The sequence below is a fragment of the Anas acuta genome, chromosome 3 (genome assembly GCF_963932015.1).
Source record: "Anas acuta chromosome 3, bAnaAcu1.1, whole genome shotgun sequence".
Lineage (NCBI taxonomy): Eukaryota > Metazoa > Chordata > Aves > Anseriformes > Anatidae > Anas > Anas acuta.
The window spans coordinates 71737602-71761212 of record NC_088981.1 but is presented as its reverse complement, the minus strand read 5'-3'; the positions used below and the strand labels follow the sequence as shown (position 1 = coordinate 71761212).

At 46.7% G+C, this 23611-nt stretch overlaps 1 protein-coding gene across 2 annotated transcripts in view; it reads left to right on the top strand.

The window, feature by feature from the left end:
- Window positions 1-2451: 2451 nt before the first annotated feature.
- The window catches only part of SOBP (sine oculis binding protein homolog), a 94517-nt gene continuing 73357 nt past the window's right edge, over window positions 2452-23611 (top strand). Inside the window, exons 1-3 of one of the 2 annotated variants that reach the window (XM_068677771.1) lie at window positions 2452-2910; window positions 11672-11810; window positions 13650-13835. In XM_068677771.1, coding sequence (XP_068533872.1) covers window positions 2815-2910; window positions 11672-11810; window positions 13650-13835 — 421 coding nt within the window. In that variant the 5' untranslated portion in view covers window positions 2452-2814. The remainder of the gene's footprint in view (window positions 2911-11671; window positions 11811-13649; window positions 13836-23611) is intronic. The other variant, XM_068677770.1, reaches the window with a different exon arrangement.

The following is a 23611-nucleotide window of genomic DNA, read 5'->3' as shown; positions in this document are numbered from 1 at the left end:
ATTAAAACCTGAAAGCGTTCCTTTTTGTTTGTCTTTCTCTCCCCATTAGCAAGTGGAATAATTAGACAGTTTCCAGAACTTATTTCAGTACCTACGATGTGTGTCAGATAATGTCTGAGCGTTTGAAATGCACGAACGTCTGTCTTGACAGCTGATGGCCCTCCATATGCTGTCACTGGAGGAACAACTTCCCCAGAACATGCAATATAACCAATACAGAATATGCAAAGGTAATAACAGCTCTAGAAAATTAGGAGTTGTGGCAGTTGCAGAAATAATCTGCTGTCGGACGCAGATATTATTGTTTGGACCCAGAGAGGCAGAACTTTTGTATCCATCCAAAGCCTATAGTAGACACCAAGAAAAACAGGATGTGCTCAGAGACCGTGGCTCTCGGCCAGGGGTTGATGAGGTACTGGGGGACTGTGGGCTGTTCTTGAGGAGCCTGCCAAAAGTAGCTGAGAAAAGTGAGCCTATTGTCAGGAGGCATAAATTCACATCTCCACTCAAAAGCCTTTGGAGTGTGTGATCGGAAGAAAAATCTGGAAGCCCCTGGTTTTGGTGATTCAGAAGCGAGGATCAGAGTTCGGAATCGGCAGCAAGGGGTGTGAGAGGTGATCAGTTTACCCGTCAGTGGTTAGGAAAATGAATGATGGATTTGATCCTAAGGACATTCATTTTGGTCTTTTCACTGTAGCCTGATGAAGACCATTGGCACATTTGGGCTTGCAGTGACCAAGTCCCTTCCACCACTACAGGAAGATCTGTTTGCGCTGGGAGTTCAGGGTTAATCTTTTTGTCAGATTATCAACCCAGTCTGTTAAATTTATGCAGCGAAACAGCGCTTTATTGCAATATCTATAGCAAGTGTTGCGAAGAAGTAGTCTATTATGTTTTCAGATGTTTCATTTATGCGTTTTCAGATGTTTCATTTATGTGTTTTCAGATGTTTCGCTAAACAATAACCATTTAAGGCAATATGGTTATTCTGTTTAGCAAGAGGTCCAAGATTTTCATTAAAACCGTGTTATCAGTTCTCTACAGAGAGACCAGTGATGTGTCCCCAGAACAAGAAATTGTTTTGCCTTCTTCATTAGAGCGGCTTTGTGTATCAGCAAGGCGGTGGTGATTCAAAGCAGAGGAGTTTTCTGAGGCTGGCTTTCTTGCCGAAGCTGGAGGTTTCACAAAGCTCCGATGCTGCATGGGGTTATGTTTATAAGCAACTTCCCCTCACGCTGCATGTCTCATCCCTGACATGTGAGAGAGCACACGGGGATCCTGGGAATATCTGTTGTGCTCAACGAGAGCTCAGCTGTACCGGTTCAATTGTAATAGAATAATGCAGAAATAAATATAGAAAAAAGAAAAATAGAAGAATAAAGACGAGGTTCTGGCGGTGGTGGTGGTGATGGGGCGCAGCAGGAGGAAGCCTCCTGACTAATCACCATACATTGGTTACCTGTGGGGCCAGTCACAAGCGAGTTTCCAAAAGTTTCAGGACTCCTTGTATTGAAAAATGTGGCAGGCAAGAGAAGACAGACCTCGGTCTCTTCTCGTGGCTGCTGCTGATGGGTTTGAGGCTGGACCTCAGGCTCCTGGGGTGTGCAGCACTCCCTGCAGCGTGGCAGAGCCCTCTGAGGGCTCACCGGGGGCCTGGCTCTTCTGCAAAAACAAACTCTTGGACCTGTTTTTCCCAGCTCCTGCCTGATGCTTTTTGGGCTGTGAGGGGAGCAGCAGCACCTCTGCTTCGCAGCAGCTGGGGCCTTACTGCTATGGATGCACACCAGGACGGCCCAGGTCTGCTGGATGCCTCACCCTTTGCTGTGCAAAATCCCGGTTTCCTCCAGTTCCCAGTGCCTCTGGGGGAAACGCGCTCCTTGCCTCTCACCCCTCTGAGAGGCAAGCGGAGCGAGCCAGGCGCATCCCGGTCGCCACAGGCGCCAAGGCGTCCTGCCCAACTTCTGCCCCCCAAAAACCCACGGCGGTTTCGGCACAGGGCAGAGGAGACACCACCGCGTGCGGGATGAATTCAGCTTCCACAGGCGAAGCGGGGATTGCGGGGCGAGCCCGCTTGTGCCCTGACAGACCTCATTTTCCCCCCTCAGTTCCCCCTGAGCACCCCCAAACACGCACAGACACACACACAGACACAGACACACAGACACACACACACACACACACACACCACACACCACTCACCACACACTCACACTCCCCCCTTCAGCACCACGGCGCTGCCTCAGCGCCTCTCCCTCGCCCCCTGCCCTCTCCCCCCTTCCCCTCGGGGGTCCTCCCCCTCTCCCCTTCCCCTCCCCAGCCCCCCGGCTCTCCCCTCTCCCATTCGGTGCACGCAAGCCCCGCCTGCCTCCGCCGTGCCGAGCCCAGCCTCCCTCCCTTCCCCTCCCCTCCTCCTCTCCCCTCCTTCCTCCCCTCTCTCCCTCCCTCCCTCCTTCCCTTCCCTTCCCCTCCTTCCCCTCCCCTCCCCGCGGCCGCCACAGGCTGGCTGGGCGCTCCCGATGCAGGCCGGCGGCGAGGCAGAAGATGGCTGACTCGCCGGGCCACCCGCCCGCGACCCCCGCCCGCCCGCCGCGCTCCCCCCGGGCTTCCTCCTCCTCCTCCTCCTCCTCTTCTTCCTCCACCTCCTCCTCCTCCTCCTCCTCCTCCTCCTCTTGCTGCCGCCGCCACTGAGAGCCGCCCCCCCCCTCCCCTTCTTTTCCCTTTTACACCCCCCCCACCCCCCCCCCCCAAAGCCCCTCCCGGCCCCCCCAGAGCACCAGCAGCCATTTCATCTCCGGCACCAAGTAGGCGCAAAAAATGGCAGAAATGGAGAAAGAAGGGAGACCGCCCGAAAATAAAAGGAGCAGGAAGCCGGCGCACCCGGTCAAGCGGGAGATCAACGAGGAGATGAAGGTAAAGGTGACCGGGATGGGGAAGGGGGAAAAGGAAAAGGAAAAGGGGGGTGCCCGGCCCCCTGCACCCCCCCCCCCACCTCTCTCTCTGCTCTCCGCCGTGCATGGAAATGGAATAAGAAAGGATCTCTTGTCATTTTTTTTTATTTTTTATTTTTTTTTTATTTTTTTTTTTCCGTAGGATGCACTGAATGTGTCTCAACTCCGCCTCCTGGGCTGAAAACAGAGACGAATTCACAGGCTGCAAATCCTGTTCATTGACCAGCTTTGATTTATTTATTTAAAAAAAAAAAAAAACACAACTCTCCCTCACTGGGCTTTTAAGCTCCTTGGGTGCCAGGCATCACCCCCCTTTTTTTTTTTTTCCTCCCCCCCCCCACCCCATAACAATCCCCTCAGGTAGCGGGGGAAGCCCCTGTTAGGGAAGAAGGGGCCCTCCCTTAAACCCCGCGTTTCTCCCCCTTTTTCAGTAGCCAGCTGCAACTGTGTAATTAAATTGTCAAAGTGAAACGCTGCGGGCTGAGCCGCGCATCTCCCGTGCACTTGGGCACGGAGACCCCCGTCCTCCCCTCCTGCCTCCTCCCCACCCGGCGGAGGGCAGCTGGAAGGTGGCAGCCCTAGGGTCTGGTTTTTGGCAGCCCGTTTTGGGGTCCCAGGGCTGTCCTGTTCACGAGGAAGCGCTGCCAACCCAGCTGTGCTCAGCGGCAGCGCTTGAGGCGGCCGCTCCAGATGTTAGGATGGCTGCGATTGCACTAAACCACATTTCGGGGTTTCTTTTATCAGGAGGTCGCTGCTCCAGGCTTAACCTGTCCTATTATTATTATTTTTTTTTTTTTTTTTGGCGCCTGTTTTTCCATGCCTGTGCCACCTCTGTGTTTGTTTTGCGTCGCTGATTCCCCAAAGTTGGGAAAGGTGCATTGCGAGACTTGAGGCGAACTTGTTGTTCAATGCGCGTGTGAAGTGATTAAAGCAGCCTTAGCCTGGCTCCGGGATGAGGCTGCTGTCATTTAATCCGAATATGTCACTTATTAAAAGACTGGTCGTAAGGGGAGGTCTGCCTGGAAAACACCACACGGTCGCGTAGTGTGTATACTATATAGGCGAGTGTATCGACATGCATGATGGCTAGTGAAAATATCGTTGCTTTCCGGAGCGCCCATCTCCCCCTGTAAAATGAAGCAGGAATGCACCATCCCCTCCCCTTCCCCTCCTCTGCACACCACTGGTGTCGGAGTGGTGTCCTTTGCTGCTGGAGGCAGGCAGCCTTGCTCGTGCTGCCCGTGCACCCGGGCTGGAGATGTGGATGGGAGTAGGAGCGGTGCTGCGAACAAAACAAGGCGCCGCTGCCCTGCGTGGCCGTGGCAGCTCTTTGGAAACAAACCGGGCGAGTTTCAAGCCCTGAGGAGCCTTGTTGTGCTTTGTGAGATGTGTGGCACAGCCTATTTTTGGGGCTCAGCACGGGCGCCGGGGAGCGAGAGTCGGTGCTGTCGTGGTCCTGCGTGGTGGTGAGGGCTGCGGAGGGCTGCAGCACGGGGCACTGGCCCCTCGGAACATGGCTTAATGCGATCTATACGGATTGCAGCTTTTAAGTTTCATAGGTTCTAGGATTACAAATTAGCTAATTTTAATCAAAACATGTGAAATGTTATCCTGGCTGGATATAAAGGCTGACTGTGCTGGATCCTCTGGGTTTGTTTTGTTTACTTTGGCTGCAGGCACACTCAGCGGTTTGGGAGATAGTTGTTCTTCTACAGTATAACAGATGTTTGTCTGAAAGGGTGAGGAAGAAACAAAAACAACATTGTGTGAAGGAGAAAAATTACACAATTTTAAACTAATGCTTTGGTATTAAGCACTGGCGTTAGCCTTCGTGTAGAGAATTTCTCTTTTTTAATCATTGGTAGCTGCTTAAGGCTACAGACCTCAAGATTTCAACCGAGTGAGTAATTAAAGGCAGATAGAAACAGCCTTTTGAACCAGTCGGGTCTCTGGTGGAGGGCGAGACAGCCGATGGCAGACCCCCCTGCAAAACGCAGGCCACCTTACAGTGTAAACGCTGCTATTATGCTGGGAGACGGCATTTTTAGTAGGACACTTGGCTGCTCTAATCCTAGAAGGAAAGGGGGGTGAGGGGGACAGCCGTACAGATTTCTGGCTCGTCGAGAAAGTTAAAATCCTGCACTTTCTATTTCCTGACGAGTTAAGATGTCTGGTTGCTTGTGGTAAACCCGAGGAATACAATAATGTAACAAATTGGTGGCATTGTGCAAAATGTGTGCAGCAAAATGACACAGGGAACACAATGTGCCCTTGTGTAGGTTCGTATCTGTAATGTTCAAACAGCCTGGCTGTTTCCCTTCATCTGAACTGCTTTCATCTGGACCAGTGTAAAATAAGCTCTGGTAAGTAATCACGGCAGAGCAGAAAGAAAGGAATGTATACAGCAATAGACAGCCTAAGCTGTAAAAACTGTAACCTGAGTATCAGCAGCAGATCAGATATCAAGGCTTTAAGGTAGGGGAAATGAAAGAGATGAAGGGGAGGAAAAGACGAGAGAGGGAATGGAAAAGTCAGCCTGGAAAGTGAAGGAGAAGTAGGAGGGCCCCCTCAGGGAAATTTGGCTCAGGGATTAGGGAATTTTATCATGGTGTACAGTGACCTACTCAGGTTTCAGCCCACGTTGGATCGAATTGCCTCCCTTTGCTAGCAGAAAGAAAAAGGGCTGGTGTAGATGTGATTTTTTTTTTTTTTCCCTTCGGGTAATAAAAAGGCCATTGGTACAAGTGTCTATTTTAAGTACAGCAAATGCGAGGCGCTATGAATGAGCAATAAAATTACCTCATCACGGAGACTTCCCTCAAGATTTGCTGTTCGATATAGTCGGATATTTACTCAAGAAGTATCGCACAGCCCAACTGCTCGCGCGTGGTCTATGCCAGCAGTGGTGCCACCGCTCGCTTGGGACGCGGCCGGGCATTCGCGGTGCTCGCTGCTGCCTTGTGCCAGAGATTGAGTTACATTTTTGTTATCACTACCCGAATGTACACGATGGTTATAAGAAATTTTAATTTGATACATTGTTGTGTGCGAAAAGTACATGACTCTGCACAGTTTTCTGATATTACGTTTCAATGAAAAATATATTCGGGGGAACTGGTTTTGTTTCTTTGTGACCTTCAGTCAAAGCCTTTCTTTTTTTTTCTCATGTATTTTTTATTTAGTTCCCAGTCCTTCTTGGGATTATGCTTTCCACTCCCCCTGCCCAGAGGCAGCCTTGCTCATCCCACACTTTGGAAGGAGAGCAGAGTAGCTCTGAAATTCGGTTGTGTCATTCCTCACGTGCTGGTGAATACCAGGACGCCCAATAGACCCAAAGCCAGCAGAATCGGGGAAGCTGGCCCTATTTCAAAACTAAGGTATTTTTTTTACGGTTTGATTGATGAAAGTGCTCGTGGAGGCTTTCACATCCCTCCCTGAACCTATTCCCGTGTTTCACAGCGCTGCCAGGCAGCAGTGCTGCTCGAGGGCAGCGGCCGGGTGCGCCGAAATCCCATGAAAAGCGCTGGGGTTGATTGGAGATGTCACAGCAAGTGGGTTGTACGGGAAGTTCCCCTGAACAAACAAGACAGTGCCTCCACATGTTCAGAGTCTCTTGTCAGCTGAAAAGCCGTCATTTCCCAGGGCTGCTCCATGCGCCCAAGGAGTTTACCATCTATAAATATTCTCAATAACGAATCCGGATCTAAAATTGGGCTCCATTCCTGATGCCTAGAAGCTTAAGGCAGCCCCATCTGTTACAGTTTAATAGTAAACTCATCGGAAGATATTTCAGTTTAGCGGTCTAATATTCCCTGTTTGGCGTTGAAAAGCACTACCGTCAGGATTAGGAAAGCGGTGGGACAGGCACGGCCGCGCCGCGCTCGCCGCGAGCCAGAGAGCTGCGGACGCTAAAGAGATTTCAAGGAAACTCCTCCCTTCTCTCCTGAAAAGCGAAAAAACGCGCTCGCGAAAAGTGGAAAAGCAGACAGGCTGTATCGGCTGTGGTGTTTTGGGATCCCGGGGCGTGTTTTTCTGCAGAGCCCTCTGTGGGGCAGCTGTGGAGGGGAGATGCGCTGCTGGCCTACCTGTGAGGGCTTCCCCACCCACCTGGTAGGGCACAGGGAATTAAAACACCCCAAAAACTGTCTTGGTGTTAGCACAGGGGTCTAACCATACCATTCAACATGGCGACAGCGTAAGCACGCAAAAAAAATACCACAGAGTGGAGGTTGCCCCGTGAGCGCGGGCACATTTTTATTCCCTCCGCGCGGTGAGGGCGGGGAGCGGATCTGTGGGGCTCCGCACCTGGCGGGGCTGTGCGTGCAGGGAAATGGAAGGGAGCCACCGCGCTTCCTCCGAAATCTGAAATAAACATTCGGCAGTAAAACCTAGAAGAAAATGAGTCTGACAGACTCGTTCCTCTGTGTGCTTCCTGCCTCTGCCTTTGCCAGGCCTGGGGCTGCGAGGCCAGGCCTTGCCCCCTGTGGATAGGGTTCGTGGAGAAGGAGAGGCAAGGGCTGCGGGGTGGAAAGAGAAGCAAGGGTCAGCTTCAGAGCCTATTAATTAGTGAAAATTTGGGAAAATGATGCATTGCGACGTAAAAAAAATCGAGCCGTAGGTGTACTGTTACGATAAAACGAATGGTAAAGCGGAAATGAGCGTGATTATATTTTTACTGCCTCACATATAAGTCAGCCTTGCGAAGGAGAGAAACCACAGCCTGGCAAGTCAGTGCACTCTTCTTCATCTTTCCCGTGAATAGGAAGCAAATTCAAGTCAAAATAAGGAGTATAATGGTCGGTTAGCTAGCCTGGCTCTTCCAAAGGGGAGGGCATTTCTGCACGTACAAGAATGGAGAGCTCATACAGCTAAAACATGCAAATTACACATTGTCCTGTGGGAGGGATAAGTGGTTTGGGACCTGGTAGGGGGCAGAAAGTGCTGTCGGTGAGGAAAGGGGCTTGGCGTGTGACCTCCTGGCAGGGTATTGTGAGGCTCAGTGCTGTCGCTTTCCTGGGAAACCTGTGAATCTGGGCTCCCGGGTTCCAGCCGAGCAGTGTGGTGGCTGAGCAGGCATTTGGGGATGATAGGTGAGGTTTTTGCTGGGATGCTGTTGTTCATGGCATTTCAGCCCTCTGGCAGGGATGTAGAGCTGTGTTGGCAGTCTCTGTCCTGCAAACCCTTCACGTCCTTTCGGAGAGTGGGTCTGAGTTTGGGCTAGCTTGGTGCCTTTGCTGTCCTGGTCCTGCAGAAGCTTAGAATCGCAGCTCCAGGCACATCCTGCATCCTGTCACCCATGCTTGTCTTCATGTCTCGTTCGGCCTGGGTTTGGCAAGTCCATCGGCTCTCACTTGAGCTGGTTCCTCTCTAGCATGCTTCATCACTGCTTCTTTCAACTCCTGCTCCAATGTCAGGTCCCACATTCTTGCTTTCCTCAAGCGCCGTGGTTACAATCATCACCCTTCCTTTCACCAAGCCTTTGAAACTTGTACATCTTTCAATGAGCTTCAGCTCTGCAGGTGCAGGTTGTGTGTTGATCGTCTTGCTCCCTTTCCTTCACTTCACCAACACCTCAGCCTCCCCCCCCCCTGCATTCATACAGAGAAAAATTGTCTCGCCTCATTGTTTGTATTTTGATTATTGCCATCACACCACAATGGTCTTTACACATCCCCCTCGTTATCGTATCTTGAATCTGCATAGGCTGGGCCTACCAGTGATAAGGAAAGAAGAGAGAAAGTACGGAAACAGTGAAATGATGGTGGTCAGCTTCAGGGCAGGAGCCTCAATGAGCACTTGACCTGTGCGACCATCATCTAGATGTCAGACATCACTGTGGATGGGTATTTTAATCCGGAGTCTGAAGGAAGGTGAAACTGTAGCTCCGTGGATGCTCGTTTATGCATGGGAGTCAGTGTGGAAAAAAAAAATCCCACATTTCTCAGCTTTGACCATCAGCTTGTTAAGGATGCGATCATCTTCCTGGTTCTGTATGTACAGAGTGCTCTGTAATGGAGCCCTGGTGTTAGCCACTGAGAGAACAGTATTAAGAGTGATAACCATCATTGTAATAGGTAAGACAAACTATGAAGGAGAGTGGCTTAACTTTTTTTTTTTTTTTAATTCAAGCATCCTTGTGGAGAAATCACTGTGTGAGAAAGATACTTACTACTGTTACCGCTGATATGTGACCTCATTATACTCTCATTGAAGTTAATAGCAAAGACCCTGCTAATTTCTTTATTTTGTACGAGTCAAGTCTCTATTATGACTAATTTCAAAATCAAATGTATTTTTTCTCATTATGACTGTTCATTTCTGTGCATCACTCAACATGAACAGTAAAATGAGCCTTGAAAGGTTCTAAAGCTTTGTGCCACCGCAAGCCCAACAATCACTGTGACGAGGCTCTGAAGAGGGACAGCAGCTTGTTGCAGGAAAGAATAAACATACACAGCCTTGCTTACATATTCCTTGACAAGTAATTAAAAATTACTCATTGCCGGAGTTGATCAACAGTGCAAATAAAACACAAAGCATCCGCAGGAGGCAAATTTAGAGCTACTCAGTTAATTGGGCTGCATGGAGTCTAAGTCAGGCAGCCTTTTGTCAATTGGCCTACACCTTGCTGGATTAATCTCCAGGGCTGCGTCTCCATAGCTGAAACGTGGCAGAGCAAGGGAAGGTGGCGGAGCTTTCCTTTGGGACTTCACGGATCCCTTCTGCTCATTTTGGGTGGGCTGCACTGGCCAGCTTTCACTTGCTGTCTCCGGGTTGTTTCAGTGCTGGATTCCCATGGGGTTATTGCATTAGGATTTTCAGCACTGAGAGAGGAGAAGTCATCTCAAAAATAAAAATAAAGAAACCCTTTAGAAAAAGAATCATGAATATTTCTAGTGTTATTTAAAACACTCACAGACCAGCAGCATTGACGTGAGAATTTAAATGTATGTTTTAGAAATGGGGATAGGTATTAGCCACGTTACACTGCAGTGTGCTCTTTGTTGCAAACTGCTGTGGTCTTATAGTTCAGACGTAGCAGGCTGGCATACCTGTAATGCTGAAACTGGGTGCAGGTGTGGAGCGGTGCGATGTTTGCTGGCAATTTGGGGCTGCAGAATGGAGCCTTCCAGCAGGAGGTCAAGTGAAAGGGGAAAAACCAGGGAACTCGATGCTCTTTGGGGTTATTGTTTTGGATTTCCTTTTCTTGGAAGGTGCGTTTGTAGCACGGTGGCACAGGTGATACTCCTGGTAGAGTATAAATTGTCCATGTGTATTGCTTGTAGCTGCTGTACCAGGGTGACAGGAACCCCTCTGCAATCCCGTGTGATGAACGAGCTGGCAGCAGCATGGCTCGGATGGTCCGGGGCAGGGTGCCTGCTGCAGCTTGGGATTCAGAAGCAATTCGGATCTGATTAATTTTATTTCTTTATTTAAAGGACTCGAGGATCGCTGTGTTTCTATCATTAGGCTCGCTCCCACTCAAAACCTAAGCTGGTGCTGTTGGTAGAGAAGATGTAGCAACCTGTGGGTTTGGCACACGGCATGTATTTTGGATGGGTGTCGTGTTCTGCTTTTTTCTCTGCTGATAGCTGGGCTCACAGGAAGATTGCTAGTCAGGATCGTTATTCGGATGTCAGGATTTTACGGTAAAATCAAGTTTGGAATTTGTTTTAAAGTAATAATAAAAACACAGAGAGACCGAACTGAAAGACTTTGTTTGTGGCTCTTTCGTTTCATTTTTCATTTGTCATGTTACTTTAAACTGACCTTTGCAGTGACGATAATTCATTAGCCAGTTTCCCCCAGGAGTTTCCTAAACCCATAAGCCATGCCTCCGTGGTACCATCCAGTTTCACAAAGCTTCATTGCCTGGCTGCAGGGTTCTTGACTTACTCCACTAAATCTCCTGGTCCGGTAATGAGCATTTTCCGCAGAAATATTTTTGACACATGACCTGGAGGACATGTTTTTTAGTGAAGTTTGAGAGTTATGACAGTCGCGTTCCGTATTTTGCATTTCCACACAAACATAAAATGCAAGCACGCTGCTGCTTGGAAATTGTTTTGAAAATAAAGATGGCAAAGCAGAAAAAGGGTTTTCTTAAACAAACGTAAGAGATTTTTATGTGAGACACTGTGGTAAAATGCCTTCATGGTAAAGAGTTTTTAAGTGCCTTTAATATACAGGGGTTTATAACTCTGAGGAAAAATGTCTTTGCTGTGATTTTATTTCACTTGCTTCACGTGCATCTCTCCAGGAACTGTAATTGTGTCGGTGACCTACTCCAGCTGAAAAGGCTGTAGCGCAGTGAGATTGATTAACTGCTGCCTGAAAAAATCGTCGTTTTCTGTTACTCATATCTTACATTTCTGCTGCAGTCTTAAATATTTTATGGTAACACAGACACATTTTTGTGACGAATGTATGGTGAAGCATTTCTGACATTGAATGCCAGAGCAGAAAGGCATAAATAACTCTGCTTTTCATTTTCTTTAAATTACAGATGTATGAGCCTTTGTCATAATTACATGTGCCAGTCTGAGATTTAAACGCATTACACTTTATACACTTGACTTGTGAAATGCACATTAGTCTTTGAGGAGGTGGGACAAACCTGACACTTCCTCGTGTAGCAAAGATACCGTTCGATTTATGTAGTCCTCCCTTCATTCCAGATGGTTATTGATTACATAAATAAGTAGGTGATTTTTCTCTTTCAGAACTTCGCAGAAAACACTATGAATGAGCTCCTTGGCTGGTATGGTTATGATAAGGTTGAACTGAAAGATGGAGAAGATATTGAATTCAGGAACTACTCTGCAGATGGGGAAAGCCGCCAGCACATTTCTGTTCTCAAAGGTAATGAGATTTAATGTTTCTGTGTCCACGCAAAGAAGGATTAATACCTCAACCTGTCTGAGTTGGCGGGGACTAGGAAGCATGCTCCGCTGCTTGCTTTGTGGTTGATTTAAATAAAAATACCTGAGAGTGCCTCCTAGTAAGAGGAAGCCAATAGGGTACAGGGAAAATCACTTAACAAAATTGCTGTTGGTAGGCACTTAGTAACACATCTTCACAAATAATACCTTTTGTGAGTCAGCTGAAAGTCAAGTTCCTACGGTACCAATAAACTGCTCGCCACTGGAAAAAGAGAGAGCGTTTTCATAGCGGTGTGGATTTAAGGAAACCCTTTTGCTTTCAAAACAAAGGCTTTTGGCTTAAGGCTTTCTAAAATCCCAAAAGGTTTCGAGCTGGGATATTCACTACTCATGCAAGAAACATCCTGAACATTCATAAAAGGCTCCTTGGCGATGTTTGTAATATGCCGTGTTCTGCGAGTACTTTACAAGTTCTCAAAGGGTGGAGTTTTTTTTTTTTTTTTTTGGGATACTGCTGGATCTTCACATGATGTGATACGAAATTACTTGCCGTGCAAATGATGGGATTCAGCCTGGTTTCTGAGCAGTTCACTTGCTGCCTTCTGACTGCTCAGCCCCAGCAGGTAGGTAGGGTCAGCAGGAGAAGGGGTATAGGACATTGCTGGATCTTGGCTTTCCCAGCAAGGATTTCGCAGAGGTGGGGTAGAGAGAGAAAACTGCAGAAGCTTTTAGGCTCTGGTGGCAAGCAGCAGCGTTGTACTCACTGAGTGTTACAGTGAGGACTGATACCAGAGAGACCAGCTCTGAAGAAGAAATGGCTAGAAAAAAAGTGGAAAAACTAGAGGTAAGGTGAACCAATAACTGTGTTAAAAATGAAAGTTTGCAGCTTGTTAGTTGTGTAGCAGTGACATTAGTGATCAATATTTATATTTCACGGAGAATGCAGTATCGTTAAGCCACCTTTGAAGAAACTTATTTCTGTGTAGTAATGGCATTCATTTATTTATGTTTTCCTAAACAGATCTTCTATTGAATGCTTTGTGGCTCCAGTCTATGCCTAATCAAATCTGTAACATACTTTTTTTTCTATAGGCACATGATACAAATCATATGTTTTATGTACCAAACAAAGATGTCGAATACCTGTGCCAGGTAGAGATTTTTGATGTATGCAGTCTGTGGGAGAGAAAAAAGTGTGTTTCTTTTTCTGAGTGATGGGAGGAGAGAGAATGATAACAGTTAAGTCCTGCCCCATAGCTACCTGAGATGCATTAGAGAAATTCCTACAAATGCAAATCCAGAAGTGCTTTGGGATTAAAGAATTAGAATCGTGACTGTCATCATTGCATGCACACTTTGCTCTGATTTCAATATTTTGTTCTTCTATTTAAATCCTTTCCGCTACTTACTACTCATTGTATTATTGAGATGAGAAGTAGGAATTCTTTTATTTTTCAGTTTATGCTTCTTGCACTGGTGAAGCCCCAGCATGCTGAGTGTGATCAAGGTGAAAACAGTGCATGTAAAGGGCAGGAATATGGAATCATTGATTAAATAAGACAGGCTAGAGAGATATACAACAAAATAATCCCACTTTTTTTTTAATATAGTTGTTTTTAGTTTGACTTTGATTTAAAGAAAGGGAACATTTTTGAAGAATAGTTGAAAGTATTCATTTGTTAAAGGGGAAAGTAACTGTATTTTTTGTGCACCCTTCTTGTATTAGGGTAAGTAATGTAATGAACAGGTTGGTGAAAGTATCAAAGCATCTAAGAATTATATTTGTCATACTGTACAATGTGTTCTTTGTGTTTTACAGAAAACTCTTTGCCAAAACCAAAATTACCCGAGGACAGTGTTATTTCACCGTACAATATAAACACAAGCTACCCAGGGCTTGCCACAGGAAATGGACTTTCAGACTCACCAGCAGGGTCAAAGGATCACGGGAATGTACCTATTATTGTCCCATTAATTCCGCCACCTTTCATAAAGCCACCAGCAGGTAAATCCTCACAAACGTTTAAAAATGATGCCTGTCATTGACACATGTCCTGAGATTGCTAGGATGTGACTTGTCTGTAAGAGTGCTTTAATAACCACTCACAGGGAACTTTAAGACAGGGTGGGGGAGTGGCTTTCTTTGTGAATATTCCTTAAAATTCTGCAAATTCAATGTCAACAGGCTCTTCTGCTGCTTGGGACACCCCGCAAGGTGGATTATACTCCCGCAGCACTTGAGCAACATTTGCTTTAAAAAAAAAAGATACTGTTTTGATGAATAAAGCCTTTTAAGTAAACTAATGAAAGGTGATTAAATTAAAAATAGGCTCCAGGAGGGAAACAGTGAAAGAGACAAAGCCATCAAATCAATATCGTGTCTTTATATCAGGTTAACAAGCTCATCCTGGGAAAACTGTCTCCTGATTCTCATTGAAATCCCTGACCATCGTCTCCCGAGGGTTTAATGCGATCTTGACTCTACCCAGGAGACCACAGTGAAATGTTTTACATTTTCATTAGATTTGTATCAGGAGTGATTTCATAACATGCCATTCCTCGGAGTTTATGTGAAAAATGATTTATTCCACTCCGCGTGCTGCTTACCATAATCCGTGCGAGTAACTCGTAGAGCTCCGCTAGGGTGATGAATTGCGGTGTTATTGTTTGCTGTCCTACACGGTGCGGTAACGGGTGAGTGTAGGTAGCAGCAGGCTCGGTCCCGCTTCTGCAGAAGTCCCTGGGTGTCACCTGGGTGCTCGTGGGTGACCAAGGTGACCTGTGGTGCCTCCTGAAGATGCTGGCCTGCTGCACGCAGGGCGGCAGCCTGGTTACAGAGTCCCCACCAGCCTCGAGGATGCTCCTGCAGAGGTAGAGCAGCTCGTAGGGCCAGGCCCTAGGGGTAGATGGTCGCCTCTGCCCTTCACTGCACTTACTGAAGGTAACCATAAAGTGCTGGTCGGTCCAACAGACGGTTTGCCCGTCGATAGCGGCGTGACAGATAGAGTGGCCCCTCCCAAATTATTTGTATGCCATTGAGTTTTTTCTCCAAAGAAGTATCCTAATATGCCATGAGTAATTTTCAGATGTTACCCAATATGCGCTCCGTGCCAAAGACTTTTCATCTATTTTATACGGTATTTGCTAATTACCAAAGCTATTTGGGCCCATTCCTGCAGCCCTTACACAGCTAAAGATCTCGGGCCATATGGGCTGGATCCTCAGCTGTTGTTGATTTGGCCCTAAAGCTTTAATCAAGGGCTTGAGTCGTCCCAAGCTATTTTCTCCTCCAATCTGAGTCATGAATGAATCCAGAATGCTGAATTTGTGGGACATGAACACAAGGCTATAACATGCATTGTGCAAACTGCCACAGCGACTGGATTTTTATGACATCAAACAAGCAGGAGGAGATGGAACGATGAAGTAGAAAAACAAATTACTGCAACAGTAGTTAAGTGGGCACAGGGGAACCTTGGCCAACTCCACTGCCTTCTGTTCTTTGCCTGTCCACCTACTGCGTGTGGTCCTGTGTTCAGATATCCCCGTAAAGGTAGTACACAGACAGGGCTTTTCATGAAGTATTTTCCATCTTTAGGTTTTTACTTCATTAGTTCATAATGAAAATCAATGTTGTACTCTCTTAAAGGATATGAAATGCACGATCTCTGCCTCCTCTGACTTTTATCGCATGATCAGTAACGAGCACTAGATTACCATGACTTCTGAGCAAATGAACATATTTATCTCACCTTTGGCTCAGAGAGCAAAGTTTGGGAGGGCTGGAGAGGGAGGAGAACCACAACCTCCGTGGGATTTGCAATAGGCACACGTAGTAATTGCTGTGTTTTATCTTTGGGCGTAGGAGCCCTAGTCATGATCACCCCAAAGAGCCCGCAGTGAAGCGCAAGGCAAGAAGCAACGGGTCAACACAAGTAGAAAAGGGAGTACAAAGGAGCCACGAGAGCCAGCGTGCGAGGCAGTGGTCTTGGCGCCGCACTTTGACACCGTTTCGTGGGCACTGCATCAAAGCAGAGAACTTCAGAGTGATGCAAAGCCAGGCAAGGGTAACTGGGGGGGTGTTTTCTCGGAGCCCCTCGCAAGCGTGGGGGCAACCTGGGGAGCAGCACAAAGGTACTTACTTGATAGACTTTTGGATGTTGAATAGGGAAGAAGTCAACAAAGTTTAATTCTAGCTCAAAAGAGTCTGCCCACAAATGGAAATGGTATCTAAATCATGAACCTGAAGGACATGATGCTGTGGTCTACTGTTACCAAACAGAGAACACGGGAAAAAAATATTAAGACTTTAATTCTTGCTATATTGATTTTGAACTGAAGGGTCAGAACCCATAACGAAGTGTCAGAGAAACAGGCTGAGGCAGTCATTTGGACAGCAGAGCAATGGTCTCGGGAGGATATGCAGATCCAAGAAACAGCCACAAGGAGTTATTAGCTGAGTAATTTTTGCAGGTAAGATTCTGTAGAGGTGTGAAGGAGAAAAGAAAGAGCAGAGCACCAGGGATGCTCACAGGAGCCTGAAGGGAGCAATGAGACAGATACTCTGTAAGGTGCACAAATGGAGCAATTGCAGAGGTAGAAAAAGTACAGGGTAAAGACATAGCTTTCCAAGGAGGCAGGTATAATTCCTAATATCAGAGAGCTACCAGCTCAAGAAGGAGGGAGTACTGGTCATGAACTACGTCTAGGAAGCAGTCACTGAAGATTTCAGTAGATTAGGTCTTACCTGAGTGTGCTGAAAAACTTCAAACAGTCTCCTATCTACACTTGCATTTTAAATGAAGAGGCTAAAACTTTGAATAGTTAACAAAATAACCCTTTTCCCTCTCGTTCTTATTTTATGATTTTCTTTTTTGTTGTTTTGAAAACCAGATCATTTTGAGCGGTGTGAATACAATTCATCTCCAAGCTGTTCTGCTTTCTGTGTTAGTCAAATGACAAATTAGGGGAAATTTGCTTATACAGTCTCGGAAAACATTAGGCTCCCACCTGACCAAATACAAATGGCTCTGACAGAGGTGCTCTCTCCTTGCTGTACCCTACGATTACACCCAAAAAAGGCTGAGGTAAACACCTGGGCCCTGTGTGGTGCATGGGCCATCTACAGGCCTGAGGGATCTTCAGGCTTCGTCTCGAGTACAGCCTATTGCAACAAGCTGATACTAGGACGGCTTCTGCCTGGTGTTAGACGATTCTTACTTTCTACAAAGCAACCTGAAGAAAGTATTGTTTTCAAATTAAAAAGAAACAACAACAAAAAAAACAAACATAGGAATGGCGAGGAACAGAAATGCAATAGCCAGGAATGATGTGGAAATAACAAAACCACCACAGCTGGGCAGGGAGTGTGATTGCAGTGTTCAGTACCAACCGTCCCAGTGTTTGTTCTGCAGCCATTAGCAGCAGAGAGGAAATCTGGGAGGGCGCCGGTGACTCTGCCCTTCCACTCAGATGAATGTGGGCATCTGTTGCTGCATGGGATGCAGGATGGCTGAGATTTAGGCTTCTCGGTTTTAGAAGAATGCAGAAGAAGAATGCAAAAAGTTCTTTAAAGGCAGGCAAGAGCATGCTCCCTCCTTCCTCTGACACCTGCTGCAGGCTGCAGTGTCTCCGTTTCCCTGATCCTCTGGAACTGCTCTGGAGCAGCATGCTGTAAATTGCATCAATATTTAAATTGTGTTGGAGGGCTCTAAAAGCATAAAAGATTTTTAAATGGCAGTTAGCAGGGCAGTAAAGCTGGATCCCACAATTATCTGTCTGAATTCACCAAGGAATTGGTTCCACGACTGCATTACCAAGAAGGCTGATTCCAGGCAGAACCCAGTGGCAGTTTCCCTTAAATAAAGACCACATTATCAGGCCTAATTAAGCCTATATATTGAGGTGACTTTCATTTTACTGCTCTCTGGATCCCGCTTCTGTATTTTCCAAATCTTATTCCAGTTGCTGAACAGTTTTACAATTCCTTTAACTGCGGCTTTAGCGCTGTGATAAAGGCCGCCACAACAAACCTCAGTCACTGCTCTTCGAATACTTACTTTGGTTTGGGTTTGAAAAATCATCTAATTTACACCGCTCGTAGGGTTATTAGTGCTTGTGTTTTAAAATGCCAATGGTTGCCCATCAGCCTGCTTCTTCTAGCCCATTGTTGATGTCTTTTGCTCTCTGTGGAGGGCCGAGTGTTTCCCTTGTGCTAAAGAGAAAATCACAAAGTCCACATATGCCCTTTAATAGCATATATTAGAAACGCACAGGGAGTTCCCCCTCCATTAGCTGAAATAGGTGCTTTTTTCTTTGCATGTTTAAAACCTGCCTAAACGCCAGCTTTTATTTGTGGTGGGCATTAAGCTCGTGCTGAGCTATGCTTGAGAATATGCCTCAACATAGGCATGGTAAACATAGGCAAGGCTCAGATCCCCCAAATGAGTTTTTGAAAAGAGCTGGGACACTTGACTTCCTTGGCAGAGCACTGAACTTGAGGAGCCTGGTCTTTAAAACGAAACGCACTATGGACCCCATGAGGTATTGCCGTGGCTGTGGCAGCAAGAGGCTTTCTGTTGTAAGCCCTGTTTTTTAATCTTCCTCTCAGAATTACGTTTTCTGAGGTACTTTTTGTACCTTGAGTGTGTCACACGCCCCGTCTGTTTAGGGGAGCAGTGCTTGACAAAGGGTTCTGCAGAAATATGGCACAAGTTTGGTTTGTTCACTTTTTAAGTTGAATCGGATAAAGTTTTGGATATAAGAAAAAGTATGGAAATGGTGCTTCTGCCTTGCTTGGGCACATCTGCCTCAGGAACTGCTTTTAGGTTACAAAATCTGAACACGTGCTGCTTGGTTGTCTTCAGTGGAAAGCCAGAGTGCCAACCACGTAACTCAGGATTAACCAGTATGAAATCCTGACTGGTCCCAGTGGGAACCAGAAAGGCTTGCTGTTGATGCTGCAAATGTCAAGTTAAGATCTCATGTCTTCAGATCTTTTTTCAGCTTTTCATTAGAAAGCATGAATGAAAAGAGCTATAAAATGTAAAGATGTGTGCTGGTGGATTGGGCGTAGTTCCCAGCACGGGGCTGAGGGGCTGTTCTGGTGGATTCCTTCAGCTTCCTCCCCCCCTAAAAAACTGGGATCCAAACTGCCAGCGTGAGGGGGTGGGATGCATGAAAGAGGAAACACAGGGTTAAAAATAAATAGATAAACAAACAAATAAGTGAGCAGTAGTGGTGAGGCCTGGCTGCTGATAGCTGTGGTGGCAGGAAACTCGCATGCCAGGAAGAGTCGGGCCGTGGGGAGACACGCAGGAGGATGGGCTGCCAGAATATCTTCTGTATCAGGTCACAGCCCCAGCCCCAGCCAAGGCACAGGTTCCTTTCCAAGGCATGGACTTGCCTAGTCTGGAGGATGTACCCTTTGAGATTGCTGTCCCTGACCCTGCGTCCTCATCATCCTCCTCCTGCTCAACATCACCGTCGCAGTACTGCAGGTGGGCACCTCCAGGAGTAATTTTTTCTTCTTGCCAGAACAATCGAGCATCTCCTTGCTGAATTTCTTGCAAGGAAATGTGGAAAGTAAGATTCTGGAGCACCTGTCCAGGGATCACCGTAATCTTCAGGATTAGAGCTGTGACTGCATTTAGTTTTGTCTGGATTCATGAAGCCAAAGTTGCAAATGCCTATCAGTGAGTTCAAAACAGCATTAGCAGAATGTTGCAGCCTTCAAGTTAGTAAACTGATCGGGGTTTAACTCCAGAACTGTAGGGATTTTAGGATCATCCTGCTAAGCACTATAGGCCACGCTGGTTTGCCTAGATAAAGGGGCCGAGCTATACATGATGGATTTGCTCTATTGTGCTCGCTGCCTTCCTTCCCTTCTCCCCACCTCTCCGAATTATGGTTCTGTATAAGATCGATTTATCTAAACTGCTGCTTGTTGGTCTTAGAGGAACAATTTTCTGCAGCTCTCTCACACTGGTTTGAAAGGAAAAAAAAAAAAACAACCAACAAACCAAACATTCTGCTTAATTAAGACCTAAAGAGGCGGTGCAAACTTTTGATGATTAATTGGAGCATGCTTTAGAGTGATGCATATTTAGTTATTATAATGTGATAATTTTATCTTGTTATACAAACTGCTCCCTTTGGGAACATGATTTAACACTGCAAACGCACCGTGTTTATTGCATTGTTCATTATGAAAAATGCACGAGCAAAAAGCCACAAGGAGATGTATCTGAACAGTATCTGTGCAGGGGGTGCAGGGAGTACTTCTTCCACCTGTAGTGACACAACCCGGGGGCAGAGAAAACACGGTACTGGAACTCCCACAATAGCTCTTCCTATGAGGAGTGGCTGCAAATTCAGGTCTTGTGCTACGTGTGGAAGGAATACGCCTTCCTATTGCCTGATGCGGCTGCAGGAAGCAGCCGTGGGGATGTTCTGCTGAAAACTCAACATCATTATTCAGTGTTGCTGTGACAGCTCCCCGTGGTCTTGCCTGTAGGAGTACCCGTGCTGCCTCTCACAGGTGGGACAAAGCTGAGATCATGCTCAGCTTCATCAGCAGAGCTGCTCCAGTGAGAGTGGACATGGGCATGCGGTCAGGATGAACTCATGTCACTCAAGAGGATATATTGGAGATACTCAAGAATAAATGAGTATCAGAACCGTACAGAACGGTTTGGTGGGAAGGGACCTTAAAGCCCACCCAGTTCCAGCCCCCTGCCATGGGCTGGGACACCTCCCACCCAACCAGGTTGCCCAGGGCCTTGTCCAACCAAAAGACTTCAGAAGAAAGATTCAGGACGTGGTCTTGAAAGTGATTTTTAAAGATTTGGACCAAGGAAACCAAGGTCTGTGAAAAAGTGAGAGGAATCTTATCTTGAATGGAAATTTTGCATTACTGCTTTCGGATTATTCCAGTTTGTGTTTAGGAAGACTGCAATTAACGCACCACCCTTTGGCTTTCCTTATTTTGCACAATCTTAATGGATTTTTTGAAAGTTATTGCTCCCCACTGCTGCGGATTGTAGTGATAGAAATACATGGGCTATTAATTTTCTGTTAATGTTGCTGGGCTTAATACATTGTTTTGAAACATCCTGCAAGTATTTGCACAGCTTCTGCTCAGATATATGTAAATACCGTCAAGAAGGAAAGTGCACTATCAGGTCTGGACCTTTATTGTCCCCAGCTGTCATCCACGTACCCTGCTGCTCAAGCCATGGTGCCTGGCTCTGCACCTATCCCTAGGTAGCTTCCCTTAAAGCTAAAAGAGAGGAGTTGGTTTTAGAGCAAAGTCTCCTTCTCCCAGGGCTGCACGGATCCATAGGGAATTAGATATTGGATTTTCTCCTTTTTCACCTGTTGAATTTTGAATTGCATTACGAGGAGATGCGGTTGCATCAAAAATTTAGTTGGCCAAACCCACACCTGAGAGGGCAGATGTGACTTAGATGTGATGTATCAGCGTGCCCTTCCAGGGAAGGCGTGCCGGGACCCCCCAGCGTGCAGGTAATTCTCTTGTAGCGGCGTTCCTGAGCCTTATAAATGGAAGAGGCATCTACTTTTATTATTACTGTTACTGTTAAAGGGACGATATTGCGTGTGACTATTTTTTCATGACTTGGGGAGAAGGGAGTGGAAGAGAGAAATAACTGAAGTTCTTCGTATTTAGGCAGACTCCCTCCCTTCTGCCCTTCCTCCTTTCAAAATGATTTTGATTAATATCGATGATGCCTTCTGGATATCAGCTCTCTCTTCCTGGAGGTGCAGACAGTGGCTGGTGGTAATTTGTGGACCATTTTCTGCTGGTTTATTGACTTGTGTGTCCGTCCATGGACCACAAGTTAAGTGATGCTGAGCAAGGCATCATCCCTCCCCTCTCTTCTCCGCGCTGGGGTCTGTCTGAAAGGAAGCCTTGGGCAGAAGGAGGTGGATGAGCCCTACCAGCCTGCAAAACAACATGCAGAGAAGCGTGTGACGTGGCTTCTCCGTGTGTGCAGTCGCTGCTGGGATGCTGTGCGACTGGAATGGGATGGTTGTGTGGTCTTGCTGATGGTCCATGGGAGGCAGAGTTAATCCGTGACCGTGGGCAGGAGCTGAGTGGTGGCTGAGGGTTTTCCCCTCTTCAGTCACACGTGAAAAGTCCTGAGAAATCCCAGGGGCAGAGCTCTGCTTCTCCTTAAAACTCCGCCCAAGCCAAGCCAACCTGCTTCGAAAAGAGGTGCTCCAGCACCTGCTTTGCCGGTGAACTCTCTTTCAGCTCTGTAATTTTCCTTTTTCATTAATGACAGCTATTCTCACCGGTAATGAAGGCTGTTAGAAAGGTATCACTGCTAGATCTATTTTCCCAAGACAAAATACTTCTTGTCAGTAGGAAATACAGGTTGCTGTTCCCTGAACCGGGAGGCACCCAGCTCTTCCCCTTCGGCTCGCAGGCTCTCCTCTTGTCCCGGTGCATTCAAAGGGGCAAGCTTGGTGTGTAAAGAATTGCATGGTTATGGTGCAAAACCAGCTAAATTGGGACAACTTTGTAAATGCTTGGTACTACAAACGGCTCGGGATGAAAATGGTAAGAACTGCTGGGCTGGGCCCCCCCAGACTGTGCCCCCCCCCCGGGTCCTGGCCAAATTGGTTTGATTTCCCTCGATATTCGGTGTATTAAAGGGTTTATAATATTGAGAAATCCCACTAAAGAGTAAATGATGAAATGTGTTAAGCACAAACCTGTGCTACAACCTAGCCTTAAATACGGCTCTAAGGGTAGACAGTCTGATTAAAACTAAAAGGTCATTATTTTTTTTTTAACATTGTACAATTTTATTTGTGGCTGTAAATCATAACACAATTTGTGGAAGGAAAAAAGTTATTAAACGGGCAATATTTATTCCGTTAAGGTGAATAAAATGCGGCACGTAGCCCTGAGTTATGACAGCTGGGGAAAGGAGCCAAATCACTCTGCTAAAAATTAGTTTGCCAATAATTTTACAGAACGATGACAGTGTAGCTTCGAAAACAAATCCTTTATAGGGAAATGGGATGGCTGCATGACAGACTCTCTGAGCCATGAATTCTCCACAGCTCATGGACTAGGAACTGCTTTAACAATTAGTCTTTGGGGACTTTTTTTTTCCCAGCAGTTAGACAATGGCTGCTGCCTGTAACCAAAAGGTCGTGCTGTACAATAGAGTGGACATCAGGACTGAAGAGTTTGGGGTTTTGAGTCAGAACGATTCCTGCTAACTCACTGCAGTCATCTGCCCAGGAGGCTTAACTATTCCCTGCCCCTGTCTGCGAAGCTGGCTGAGAATGATGACTGCCCAAGGATGTCACTGGGACTCCAGTAACAAGTCCAGCTGTGCATCTCAGGAGGCGTACACGTCCCATTCATAACGCACATTTGAGAAGAGCTTGCTGGGGGGGGGCTGAATTAAAATTGGGTTGATGAGCACGAAGACAGGGAAGTAGCCTGGCAGTGCTGCATCTCCCTTCTTGCTCAAGTCCGGGTTTTGGTGGCTGCTGTGTTCCAGTGAAAGCTCCCGTTTTACACACTTGTCATTGTTGCGAAACAGCGCTGGAGTGGGGCGCTTCATTTGCCTTCTCATTTAACAGAGGGCTCTTGTTAGAGACCTGCTTTGGTGCAGTGCTGTCCAGGCGTGTTTGGTCACCAGCTTGCTGAGCAGAATATCCAGAGGGCCGTAAGCAACGAGAGCAGAGCAGCAGGATTTACTAAGCCTCTGTTCCCAGTTGCTTATTCAATAAAGACTT